Source organism: Triplophysa dalaica, chromosome 17, assembly GCF_015846415.1.
Source record: "Triplophysa dalaica isolate WHDGS20190420 chromosome 17, ASM1584641v1, whole genome shotgun sequence".
NCBI classification, from domain to species: Eukaryota; Metazoa; Chordata; class Actinopteri; order Cypriniformes; family Nemacheilidae; genus Triplophysa; species Triplophysa dalaica.
In genome coordinates, this window is record NC_079558.1 from 7,989,971 (window position 1) to 8,004,493 (window position 14,523).

The 14,523-nt window shown below is 40.3% G+C and overlaps 1 protein-coding gene across 3 annotated transcripts in view; it reads left to right on the forward strand.

Annotated features, from left to right (window-relative positions):
* mpp7a (MAGUK p55 scaffold protein 7a) overlaps nt 1-14,523 on the forward strand; it is a 101,409-nt gene that overhangs the window by 68,637 nt on the left and 18,249 nt on the right. For all 3 annotated transcript variants that reach the window (XM_056771664.1, XM_056771665.1, XM_056771666.1), the window contains 2 exons: nt 561-625; nt 13,910-14,080. In XM_056771664.1, coding sequence (XP_056627642.1) covers nt 561-625; nt 13,910-14,080 — 236 coding nt within the window. The remainder of the gene's footprint in view (nt 1-560; nt 626-13,909; nt 14,081-14,523) is intronic.

Genomic DNA, 14,523 nt, shown 5'->3' on the forward strand with positions numbered 1-14,523 from the left:
ATCCATCACTCTTTCTCCATCTCTCTCTCTGTCCAGAATTCTTTCACTCCATTACAACCTGACTATTTCACTCCCTTCTATAAAGGAATAACTTTTTTGCCGTTCCTCTTTGTTTTTCATCTTTCTCGTCATTTTTTTCCCATTTTTGTGCAAAAGGGCTCGGCCATTCTGCCAAAATACTTTGGATTTCCGTGGCTGTCTGGCCTGGAATGAGTAATGACAGACAATGATAGCACTGGTTCACATCCACTTTGGACGTTCACGCATGGAAAATTGCACATCAGTGGTGCTCTGTGTAAAGTGGACGTGCGTGTGCGTGCATGTGTGTTGCGTTAGGAAACAGGACAGTTTTGCTCCATTTCTCTTGAAATAAGCAACCTGCAGGAGTCAAACGTGTTTCTGAACCTGTCAAATGTACAGTAGCACATACTTTGCTTCTACCTGACTGTTTGTCTATTTCCGTCTGTATTTAAGCAGGTAGCTCTGCACCATTATTAAGTGTTAAGTATTCCCTGTATGATCATGAAATCTGACGTGTTCCTCTCACTCACTTACTTTAGGAGGTTTGCAGTATGGAGACCATTGACCGTCGCACTGCCACAGAGGACCCCCAGCAAACGATTTAGTAAGAATCACACTGAAAAACCCACACACAAGGAGTCTCCTATAATAGAGACCCACAGATAGTTTCAATTGCAGCATCTCATAGTAACCACTTCGAAAGACATAAACAAAGCGGGTCCCATGCTGGTCCAGAAGTACTTCCTGTTTACGTGTTTTTACACAATGTTTGAACAGAATACAACCAACAGAACATGTTAAACAAATATCGTCAAGATTCAATTATATATGTACGATTTGAAAAAATCTGACCAGTGTGCTGCTTGACCAGTGTATACATCTTGCGGAGAAAAGCACATGATTTTGTTGGTACAACATGAAGTTGTACTGCACGTATGTCACATATTTGGATAGAAACGTCTTTTGACATACCCTCCAGATAGAACGATTGAATACTCATTCACACAGAAACTACCGACCATTTAAACTAGCTCTAAGGAAAAAGTGACCTTTGACCTCCTGTATGTGAGAATCCCGGCACAATGCAGACAGGTAGTCGAGACCCTTAGAATAAAGCAGAGGCTAAAGAATAAAGTAGTAGATGAAACTGCCTGTCACATGTGTAAACATGTTCAGTACATGTACATTAATGCAAACCCAGACAAACGCTTCCTCTTCTGGTTTACATTAATCTGCCTTGTCTGATAGTTGTGAGCTTATGTGTGTTTGTACACCACAGCTCAAATCCCTCCCAGCAACTGACAGCAGGGTCTTTATGAAGCTGTGCTGGGTTACTCGCTACACAGGCAGTCAAACACATGGGCGCACTTAAGTCTTACCACGAGACAGACGCACAGCAACACTCTCAACATGTTAGTGTCATCTGTACAGCTACACACACACACATATGTGAACTTGATTGAATAATACAGTCACTCTGGTTTCTTCTCCCCAATGCCACATGCTTGGCCTCCCACCTTTCCATCTTTCCCCATCACTCTGTCAGCCGGTCCAAACAAAGAGAAGATGGAAAAGTTGATGTGCGTGTCACTGAGGTATTGGTATTGATGAGTTTTCCAGGACCACCCCTGGAGTTGCAAAACTGCCCGCCCCTCTCGCATACTCTTTGCATTTTATGTAACGAACAAGCGTAAATATTATCAGAATCAAAGGGCCGCTTCTATGCGACGTTTCATTTGGACGCATTGGATTTTCCAGCATCGCATCAAGTGTGGGAACACATAAGACAAACGTACAATTCAAAGAAACAGAGAATGCTAATAGAGTCCATGTCTTGCCTGACCAGAACCAGACCGTAAACAAGACAGATCCAACCAGAAATGCAGGACACTAATCTCTGTTAGCCGCAATCATCTGGAAACTTCTAAAGGTTGGAGTAAAGGAGGGGACAAGGTGTGGACGTGATTCGGGCCAGTTAGAATGTGTTTGTATGTGTATGATCAAGTGCTTTTAGGCCATTGCAGGTGCGTAAAGGTGTGCTTTGAGATAAGCCTGTGTTTGTGTGTTTGTGTGTGTGTGTGTGTTTGTTTGTGTGTATGAGTGTGTGTGTGTTTGTGTGCACACGCTTAAAGAGTGAGTCCATCTGTCCACTGGCCTACAAAGCGGTGACATCAGCCCATATTTCAAAGAGCATCGATGAGGGGCTCTCTGGATGACTGAACACATGCTAGTGCTTTATGCTACAGATATGTGCACTCATACAGAGCTTGCTTATCAGAACAGCATGATCATGAGCCGAGGCTATATGTCATGTCCAATACAGACCCCACGCTGCAAGACAGTTACAGTATGGAGAATAAACTGTACACTGGGTTCCCATGGTCATGGAAAGCCTAAAAAGTCATTTCCAGGCCTAGAAATGTTATGGAAACTTGTCTTGCAAACACTAGAATTTCTATAGCAAGTATACATTTATTTTATGGTATATAGGTATGCATAGCTCTGAAATATTTTAATGCTCTAGAGAGTTAAAGATCTATAATTATTTTTTTAATTAAATTCAAAGCGAATTTCATGATAAGCAAACCTTGACTGATCTCCTTCACAATATAAATAAAAAAACCTTGCATGAGGTTTGTAGAACAACAATGATGTCTGGCTATGATCTGGGATTGATTTTGAGACTAATTTGGGGATGATAATTCTAATACTGATTTAGATTCTAATCAATACATTCTTCATTTTGATCTGATCAAGATGGCAACATAAGAAGAAAGTTTTTGATATTTAAGAATCAATAGAAATCCAGACATGGCATTTTTGCATCATATTGTCCACTTTTTCCAACACAGCCACTGACAGGACTCTGACAACTGCATCTTGTTGTTTGATGTACATGAGACGCACATGTCGAGGGATATTTTAATTGGACCGGGTACATATAAACAGTACATGTGGAACTGCCAATCTGTGCATGTAAACATACAGGCAAAGTAGGTAGATCACAAACATTTTTATGGTTTTATCTTTGAAAGCAGCCGCTCTATCTTTTTTCCATCATGTGCCCTGTTTTGAGCCCCTTTGGATGTTTGTTTGACCAGATAAAATTTCAATCCAATTGTTTTGTCATCATAGAAGATATGGAAGCAATTTAGGCGCCCCTTTAATCCACCCCCACCATTCCCACGTAGTTGTAATAATCATCCATTCATTCCCTCTGTTTTTGTTTCTGTTTTTATATTGTAGAGGGCAAACTGCATATGTTATCTCATGGATTTATTCATGCTGTAAATGTTGCATCTTGTTCGACCCTTTTTGATTTATTGAAATGTTTCTGTGTAGGGGTCCACAATATTGAAGAAAAATGTGATAACTTGCTAAGTAATGCAATATTCAGTATGCTATATGATAATGCTTTAAGTATATAAAGTAAGTTTAATTATTTTTTATTTTTAAATTAGATATGCATACTGTAGTTCTCACATTATGTTATAATTTTGATAGTCTGTTAGTTCTTCCATCACATACCAATATTATTGCTATAAAATAAAATATAACCTTTCACTGTGGTCTGAGACACACAGTGATTTGAATTACGTACCTCTTGAACTACAGATCAAAAGTGTTTTGAATTACAGACCTTGAAACAGATTTTTCTGATAACTGCTGGGTAAAGGCCCTAGGTTGTCTTAACAGAGAACATTTCGTCCTGTCAAAACTCATTATCAGCATTAATGACGTCTATAACAGGTGTCTGCTTTTTTACTTGTGAATCATACACATTTGCTTTGTATTTATTTTCTTTGCTTAACCGTTTCGGTTCCCAGCCTTTAATATGCCCATGCTTCCCCGCTCATTAATTCATTTTTGACTTCATTTCATTATTAATTTTCTCTTTTGGTCCTCCGGGTCACAGTAACAAGAAGGCAGATGCCTTAGGATTCGCTTCACTGATAGCACACGAAAGAATTTTACTGCCCTCCAACCTTCTTCTTCGTGGTTTTTCTGCGTGTGTGTGGATGAAAAGCTGTTTTGCTGGTAGATGTTGCCTTTTACACATGTGTGTTTTGATTTAAGCTTGTTTAGTGGAATTAAGACCACATGAATGGGAGGAAGCTTTTAAAGTGACTCCAAATGTTCTCCTGTCTTCAGGCCTACATGTACAGGCACATGCGGACACATGCGCGTGTCGCTCTTATTTACCATGTTAGTTACAGTTCTTTAAGAAGGGATGTTTACCAAATAACAGTTTACTAATCTTTTTAGTTTGTTAATATTTTATTCCAATCATGTGACTTTATCTTTGTTTGTTCTTTTCTTCTCTTCGTAAGATGAGGAGGCTGTTGAATGGGGTAGGTTTCATTCTTCTTGTCCTTTGCTCGTTTCACTCTCTTGATCTGTTTTTAAGCTTTTTTTCTGGTTTCTCTTCTTTACCTTCCCAGTGGATGACATTGAAGGTACAGCGTTCAGACTAACTATTAGATGTCATAGCCATTAGATCATTGGCTTGGGACCCATGTATGTGGTAACAAAGTACCCAAACAATGAAGACATGCTTGATTAGTCTTCATTGGACCACAACCGTCTAATGGAGCGTAGCCGAGCGTGTTAACGGGGCCGAGAGTTCACTGCCCTACTGTATCTCTCTTTCAGACACGCACACACTCATTTATTTATTATAGATTTGGCACACAATATGTCGTGACCGAACAGGCAAGAGTTCAACATTCTTATAGAGTACCACAGAGATTACGTATTTTTGTAGGCCAACCCGGAAGTAAGCAGCATACTGATTCCCTCGACTGAAGGCCATGCATTTTCCACATAGACTTATCGAAGATTGCAAAAAATAAGATCTGTGATAAACAAAAGTTTATGATGTTTACACGTTTTGTCTATCAAGTTAATCTTAACAAATGTACACAACATTTGTTTCTATTGAAGCCTAAATGCAATCGCAAGAAGTAAAAAGCTAACATGAGGCTATAAACACACTACAGTCGCTCGATACCAACGTCACCACCACCAAACCTTTTTTAAACTTTATCAAAACCATGTTCCATGGTTAGTAATTGCTTTGTGAATTAAACTCCATCAACGTTTTAGAAATGTTGCATTATTTGTGAGATTTATATGGGCGATGATGTCTGACATCCAACTGATTTGTTTTATGTCATAGATTAAAACATAAAAATAGTTTGAGGTTTGTTAACCACTGATCTTATTTTAGGCAGTCTACCAAAACCCACCCGGAGGTGCTAAAATGCTAGTGCTCAGATTAATCCTGCTCATTGTTTACCAATATATACGATATGATTGGTTCATTGTTGCATTCTTTCATACCATTTGAAAAAGTAATCATTGGATGTTTATGTGATGTCTAATAAACAAAGGCAAGCTAACGTTTATGACACAATTGGAAAAATGAACTCTGCCAGTATTTCCATCCACCTGGTACATCTGAGGATCAAATGATAATGAAATATGAAATTTGTCAAATAAATATTGTTCATTTTGTTTATAGATGTTTATAGATTTAAATTGACAGTCTGTTTTTTTTGCGTGCAGTACGTAGTGTTATTTCTTCTCTAATATAACTCTGTCCTGGTCCCTTTTGCTTTCCTTTTTCCTTGTTTTAATTTGAAGAGGACACTGAATTTGCCAGCTATTTAAGTGGACTCCATGTTGGTGAGCTCTTTTGGATTTTTCCTCCGTGTCGCCCCGTACCATCCCCTTGTCCTGTCTGATTCATATAACTGGATGTATCTTACTCTTTTACTCTCCGTCATGTGTGTCTGTTCTGTCGGATGAAATCCTTTCTGACATGTGGCTGCACGCTGTTGCATGTCCTATAGTATCACTGTCTAGCCTCCCTCAAGCTTTACATATCTCTCCCTTCAGTAAATGGTAGACATGATTACATCTTGATTCCCGTCTCGGCTCAGTCTGTGTTTTAGCATTTTCAGCAATAATTGCCACTGTCATGACCATAAACCTCTCTAAGTGTGTTGTGTGTTTTATCTAAGATCTACTTTCTGTTATTGTTAGTAGCAGTTCATGAACGCTCGAGCATTGTTCACTCATGAATCAAAGTGGAGAATCAAAAACGAAATACTGTACATATATCAGTGAAATCTAAGTAATCGCTTTTTTCCCAATCCTGCAGTAAAAAGAGCCAAACATGCATTGGTTTCTCATATTACCGTCCTTAGCAGCTGTACTTTCTGGGTTCCCTGTGTGTTGGCTGTGTTTTTAGTTTAAATAGCTCTTTATAAATGTTAAACATATTGCAGTTAAAGGCACTGGTTTGTTTCCAGGCTTTGTGGTAGAGTATGGGTCCGACGAGCTCTTGATGTGGTGCGTGTTGGACACTGGGCTGTTTGAAGGCCGGCTTTCAGTCAGGCAGTTAGTCTGGTTTCCATCTCTAGCCTCAGTGTTTGGAAAATGAGTGTGCCATTGCATTCACATTATCTGTCACCACACAGACTAATGCACTCTTAAATACCTGCCGTCGTACACCCATCGGGGAAGGCCATGTACGTTCTCTCCTCCTGTTCTTTTTGGTCCTTCTGACTCACTAAGATCGATTGAGCTTTTCCTTCCTCTTGGTCGGGCTCCTTTTCCGTCGCTATTTCTTTCAGTCAGTATAGACATTAGTCTGTTTGTGTAAGCCATAGCCACTTTAGACATTACTCATGCAAATTCACTTTGCAAATAAAACCGTGCAATCCTGCCCGACAAGCTTAACATTTTCTTTCTCTGTACTCCTGTTTTCCTCGTGTTTTCATTACCGACCTTTTGACCCGAGCCTCTCCTCTTCCTCCCAATGGCCAGAGGGCCAGTCCCGGGGCGGCTCCTTCAAGCTTCCGCACTCCTGCCATGCATTACACGTTCCGTGTAACAGGAGAGTTTTTCGAGGGAAAAGAAATATCGACCTGTTTAAAAACAAAAACTTGCTTTCTTAGTCGTTGTACTCGGACTGGCCTACAGTCCATTTTTGCTGTTATGATTTGAACCTGGTGCTGTAGTAATGTAAGACTGGGCAACACCGATGCTTTTTTAGTACTGTTCCGCCCTTTGGCACTTTTGAGAAGGTGCCGTGTAAAATATAAGCCCTAATTCCAGCTCTCCCGGCCATTCATGTCTGTCAGCAGTGTGGTTTTTAACTTTGAGTGAGGTGTGCGGCTGTGCGCATGTACTGTACATTTTAGGCTTGTTCTGTATATGCTTAAACATTTTGGAAGCTGACTTCGATGTCGTGTTACAGTATACCTGGTATCAACACTAATAGGGATTTGAAAAAAACATTTATTTTGATTGTTTTATTTCTACACGCAATTTAATATCATAATATGTGACCCTGGACAACAAAACCAGTCTTATGGGTCAATTTTTCGAAATTGAGATTTTTATATCATCTGAAAGCTGAATTATTAAGCTTTCTATTGATGTTGGAGTTGTTAAGGATGGGACAATATATGGCGGAGATATAGATGTTTATAACTCTGGAATCTAAGGGTGCAAAAAAAACGCAACATTGAGAAAATTGTCTTTGAAGTTGACCATCAGAGGCGCTGTAGCAGGTCATCACAAAAAAATAAATTTAGATATTTAGGGTAGAAAATTTACAAAATATCCAGGATCACATATTGCAATTCAACATATTTGTATTCCGTGTGATAAAAGAGAACAAAAGTAATGATCATTTTGTGTAATAGAATCATTTCTTTCTTTCACAAAATGTAATAGATCTTATACGATATCATAACAAATTCATTGGAAAATCTTTTGGCCACGACAGTCTTGTATTAAAAAGATATCGTGACACCCCTAGGGCGTGCTTTTCAGCATATATTTAAGCAGTCAAGTTGGTGCATAAAAAAGAAGACCGTGACAATTTCTAGATTTAGTAAATATTGTCTCATTGATTTACTAGATTTTCTAATGGATTTACGAAGGAAAAGTTGACCCGAAAATGAAAATTTTGACATTTACTCTGGGGCACCATTGACTACCATAGTATGATTAAAACATTCTTCCAAATATCTTTTTTTTGTGTTCAGTAGAACAATGATATTTGTACAGGTTTAAAACAACACGGGTGAGAAAACTATGACAGAATTTTCATTTTTGGGTGAACCATCGTTTTAATAATGTAATTTTTAAAAGTTTTGCGAATCGCTGTGCAAGATGTGTATCGCTGATGTACCAAAAAACAGCATTTTGTTGTTTTGCATGATTTTAGGCACCATTTGTGTATTGAATGTGAATTATGCATGCAAGGGTGTGTAGTGCTCTCACACTTCAGCAGAACAAACTTTTTCTTTCTGTGCAATGTCTAGCAACAGTATACCTCAATGTGTGTTAGGTACTGGCAAACTAGACCCGGGTATTTATTTGAAGTGAAGACAGGTTTGTTGTCAGAGGTTAATCCTAAATACTTCTCTACACGATGTGAGAGACCGCATTTGACGAAAACAAGAAACCGGGAATAAAAGCTATGAGAGTCTGAAGAAAGATAGACAGAAAAAAGACGTCAGCAGATGAAAACATTCAGGAGGAGAAACTAAAGCTGGGAAAACCATCAGCCCCCAGAATCCAATTAAGCAAGGAGTTATGGAAAAACGGAGATGTGTTTTAGACTGAAATAAAAACGCTCCATTTCCAAAATGAGTTTATCTCATCTGTCCACAGGTTCACTCCTGTAGGAGGAGCACAGAGGCCAGGAGCCCTGAGGCCCGTAGCTGTGCACGGCTCTCTATTACCACTCTTTTCCCCACACTGACCCCTGGCTCAGGTGGATACACTTTACTAGAAACGCTTGAAGTCACTGAGATCTTCATTTCAAGGGGTCGTTTGGCACAGCGGCACATCTCTAATTTTGCATGTGTATGGTCGGAAAGATTGGAATTAGCCATGGATCTAGAAAGCTGGAGCAGATGTGCCTCTTTTGTCTGATTCGGAGCCATTATACAGGGCATTGCATGATTACAGATGTCTCAGTGTCCTGAGTTGGTCAGTAATGCCCAGACAGCAGTCCCGAGATTGTGCGTGTCTGTTGGTGATGTTTGTGTGTATGCGCGTGTAGGCGTTTCACCATCAATGTGATGGAAGCACCAGGTGATTGATGAGACTAGCAGGAGCACTGTGTCCTCCAACCAGCCTCTTGCAGTTCAGATGATTCTTAGTAAACTTGCTATTGATGACTGCACCGGCTTGACCTGGCGGCCGACTCTGTGTGTCTGAGAGTTAGTGTGTGTTTACATAGCTATAGGACAGAATTGTCCCAAAAAGTGAAAACACCGGTTCAGAGACTCCCAACTGGAAAATCGATTAATATTTTTCTCCCCTTCTTAAGGGTTACGGTCAACCTAAAGTATACAGTAAGTATACTGTAGTATGTTTATTAATTACAGTAGCTGTCTACAAAGGGACACACTATTATTGGTGTGCGTCTTTCACCATCTTTTCATGCAGTCTCCCTGCCCCGTTGTTTCTCAGCAGGAGAATGGATCTAGCCATCATCATAGTAATGAGATATTGCATCAGACATGTGCAAACTCTGCGGATTTCTAAGTTTTTATTTTAAATCAGTATGTTTATGTGAATTGTGCAGGAAAGGGAAACGCAAAAGTAAATATAAACAGTTGAAATGAGGTTGTTTTACCAAGCCAACCACAAATTGTAACCAGTACCCTCAGTTAGGACTCCGCCCCTGTGTAATGTTCATATACTAGCTAATAGTGTTGAACTGTCTTAAAGGTGACCCAAAAATCTGAATTCTGTTATCATTAAGTCACCCTCTTGTCACTTCAAACCGGCATGACTTTTTTTCTTCTGTGGAAAAGAAGAAATTTTGAAGATTAACATCTATCATATGGACACAAAACCAATGCAAGTCAATGGTTCCTGCCATTGTTCGGTAACCAACATTTTGTAAAAGAAAGAAAGTCATACAGGTTTGAGTACGTAATGGGAGAGTAAATGATAACCCATATTTGGGTGAACTATCCCTTAACACATCAGAACTAAGACAACAAAACTCGATAAAATTATAAATGAGACGTTCAATGTCTTGTTTGAAAAAAATTCATAAAAGCATTCAATTATACAACTACAAAAACTAAAAAAAGGATTGAATACAACCTCCATTTTTTTTAATTGAGTTTTGGTATTAAAACAAATATTGCTTCTTGATACAAGTCTATTTTCCTCTGGGCAAGAGGAACGAGGCGTCTGTATTCAACATAAGCCTGTAACACTTGGGCTGAACACGACTTTCCACTTATGCAGCACTATGGAATCCACTCCTACAGTGTGTTTCCCCTGGACAGCCATTCTTAATGAGTTCAACATGACTCAAAGCAGTGCCCAATACATATTTCAAATAGCACTACTAAATTCTATTTTTCACCATTGTCACATGGGATGATTATCCATCTTTAATCCTCTGGCTTTTCCTCTACACGTCGAGGAGATCAGCCGGTTAATACTGTATGTTGTTTGAATAATACAGACATTATTTTACCTACATGAGATGCGATATGGATTATAGTTAGCGTGCGCACGAGATGGGAGTTGAAAGATCCGATACGTGCGATAGCCTAGAAGTTGCTCCGGAAACTTGGGAATGTTTGATGTTGGGGGTCTCGCGGACGCCACCCCAGGGGCCTGTACATATTCCTGCTAAGCCCTTCGGCAGATGATTGTAAAAGGGTGTGGGAGTGACTGAAGGCCATATGCCTGTACATCTGAATGGATCACTCGCATGCATGCGACCCTGCACTTTTTTCGGAAGGTGTAGGCTGAGGCATTTTCCGAGAGAGAACGTTTTGTTCCTGCGTCGATCTTTAAAACTACTTAGTAGAGTTACTCTAAATAGTCTATTCAATCATATTCAATCGTATTCACGTTGTCACTCCACTTTCCGCAATTTGGAAGAAATAGTTGTTTGCAGGTTATACAGCAAAATCTTCCTTTGTATAAGAGTTTAGCTATTTTGTGCAACCATTTTAAATTTACATTGCTAAACAAAGTGTCACGATTCTGCTCTTTTTTATTTATTTATTTGTCACTCAGTGTTTTATTTATACACTTACTCTATGTATTTGGCAGACACTTTTTTTCAGTCTGTACATTTGTTTGCAATGCTCCATCGCTACAGCAGGATATTATTTAGTTGTCTTTTATGTATGTGCGTCCTTCCGTGTCCACACAGTGCAGTGTTTCCCTGGAAATGTGTGTGGTTGGAGAAGGTTATTACCCGTCTTTAATGTTTTTGAATCCCTCAGGGTCTTCTCTTCACACATCTACTAAATTTCTTCCACGACTGTTAGATATTATAGCTGTGGAAAATGGGCGATCGGGAGCCACGGCAGGTCTCAGGCGATTGTGTGTGCGGCAGCAGCGCGTGTCTTTCTGTGTTTACACTGAATTTGGGCCTTTTCATTGTTTTTCCTTCTCCGTTTCTGTGGAAGAACAGGTTTGATTTGTGAACTGCTAGTTGGTGATGGTAGGTCGCGCTGCTCTGAGCGCCAATTAGTTCGTCACGCCATAGTGCACGCTATTAGGAGGTGCATGACTCCGGAGCGGGCACGTGTCCGGCTTCGAGCGTGTACTTTATGGCTGTTCTTGGCTCGCTTAGTCTCTCTTTATCTTCGTCGTTTTAACCAGAAGGACAAAAAGCGCTTTTAATATGCACAAGCTGTGAGCGCACCTTCCGTCACCTCACATAGATTTGTCTTGAAAAAGAATTGACAAGAAGCAGGTCCAAAACGCAGAAACATTTCTGTGCCGACTGGAATGGATTAATTTCCATGCTTTCCTTCTAATTCTGCCTCAATCAGTTATGGGGATTGGGGTTCATGAGAGGGGGGTGGGACCGCCTGCTATCTGAGCCTTGATTTATTTATCCTCATCGAGGTGGAAGGCAATATTTCGGCTATTTGGATGGAGCTGTCTAGCTGGCTTTAAGTGGTTTTGAAGGCTCCCGATTACGAAGCCTCTCCAACCGGAGAACAGCAATTTGTGTCGACTGGCCTCGGCCGAGCAGGGTAACGAAAGCTTGTGCACCGGCTGTAAATTGGGAGATTCCCGACGCCAGAGCCAATGGCCTGTTGGTGCCCTTCGGAGACCGAAAGATATGAAAATGAAGTAAAACAAGCCACTCTTGTGTTTAGACTTGGAAGGTCGCCGTCACATGCTTTCGAAGGGTCTTTCAGCTTGGCATCTGGTGCATGAACCTCCTTTCCTCCTGTCAAACGTTCCCCTGATAATGTTGGTATTTGTCAGGTAATCAGACACGTACACACCGCGCGATATTTTAGCTCCGGTCATCCGGGCTGAGTTTCAGTCTGATGGCTGTCCTTCAAGTAGCACGAGCACCAGAGACCACAGGTGACTCCGAGTGGAACTGTGCCCTGTCCTAAATGCAACCAAATACTCGCTGGGGAACGTCACGGACACACAGGCAGTTGTGTTGTGGTACGGCAGGCATTTGACTTACGGTGTGTTTCATTTGTAACTCAACGTATGTCCCCACCGGCCCTAATTAAGTGCCTGTGTGGAAAAGAACAACTTGTAAGGAATGCAGAATCTCTCCACGGCCACACATCTGTACTCCGTGGACTCTCTGAGCTGTGGAAAGTATTAAAGGCGGACTGGATCGGCGTTTTTTTGTTTTGTTTTGTTTTTCGTTCCCTTTCGTCTCAGTCCATCATTTTCTTACTGCTGTAATCTTACTTGGGTATCTTGCATCATATCCTCGTGTTCATTAATCACAGTTTCGAAAGAAGCAGAGGAGAGGCAGGAGAGGAAAATGCTTGCGCAGAGATGGGGTATTAGGTGTCTCTGGTTTGGGGCTGCGCTAGTCTAACTAGCATCTGTCATGAATATAAAACCGTGCTGTGTAAATGAGGGGTGCGTTTTTACTTTTGATACAGTCTGGGGTCATTAAAGCCAGACTGGTGCTGTCCAGAGTAATCAGACAGGAAAGTTTGTGGTGACGTTCCTTACAAGCTTTAGGGCATGAAAAGACACCCGTGGCTATGACCCTGTACAGTGTCCTGAGTTGGCCCAACTCCTGCCATGTCCCCATGGCTCAGATATTTTAGGCTGGTTGTTTAGTAACCTCAGTGAATATGAAACAACCGCGGGTTGGTTCATACAATGACGTAACATAGAAAACTGTAGCATGAGCAGAACCATATGGGGCCATTTTTAGCATTTTCAAAACTGGTTTTAAAGGGACAGTTCACCCAAAAATGAAAATGATGTCATCATTTACTCCAGGTTGTTCCAAAACCTGTATAAATATCTAACCCAATTTCTAACCAATCAGATCTCATCCCCAATTTACTGCCAAAGAAGGGTGAAATAAATACAATAGGAGTCGATGGGGGACGAGATCTGTTTAGTTACTGACATTCTTTCAAATATCTTCCTTTGTGTTTAGTAGAACAAAGCAATCTATACAGGTTTGAAAGGATCAGATTTTTTTGATATTTTTGGGTGAACTATCCCTTTAAGGGAATTTATTTATGACAAAATGGAGACTGTACGCACAGGAGGAACTGATACTTAAGATGTTAAGAAGCTTTCTGCCGAGTTCTGTGGGCGTAAATTTCATGTGGGCCTTTTTATGATCTTAAAGGCATACGGTATTAAGCACTGAACACACCACAGAAGCTCAACCAATACAGGTATTAGAGAATAGTGCAAAGATTTATCGATTGAAAATAAGTTAAAAACATAATATTTTTGTTTTAAGATGATGACTTTTGTCAGGTTGCTAGACTTACGCTGTGTTAAATCCTAATGCTCAGAGTCAAACACACGAGAATGTAAAACAAGCTTTTCTTTCTTTTGTCTCATTTGTCTGTACCTCTAGCGGGTCTGCGGAGGAGTTTTCGTCTCAGCAGAAGAGATAAGAAGACAAATAAATCCATGTACGAAAGTAAGAGAAGTGAGCAGTATGACACGGCTGACGTGCCCACGTATGAGGAGGTGATGTCTTACCGCAGGAAACCCGGAGAGAGACACAGACTTGTTGTTATTGTTGGTAAGTGTTTAAGTTTGTGAGCTTTGATTTTGACTTCATTGAATTGTTCATTGATGTTGTTTTCAACAAACGTTACTGTGAAGACAAATAAAATGAGACCTGTTTGTTGTGATTAGCTTTGCATTTTTATTGACACACAAAATAACACAACAGCACATTATTGACCGCAACACTGCAACCCATAAATTTAGTTCTGCTTTGGGACTGTGACTCAGCCTGGCCTTCTGAAGACCCCTAGAGCTGACGGGACCCAAGGATTAATTCATCTCAGTGGCACTTCATTCCCAGCCTTGGTGTTCTGTTGGAACATTTGATTCTTCTGTAATGTTATTCAACAGAGATTTATTAACACTTACTTTCAGGGGAATAGTGAGGGTGAGACCCCAGTGAGACATCAACGTTACAAAGTGAAAAAACCTTGAAATGAAATTGATTCTCAGATT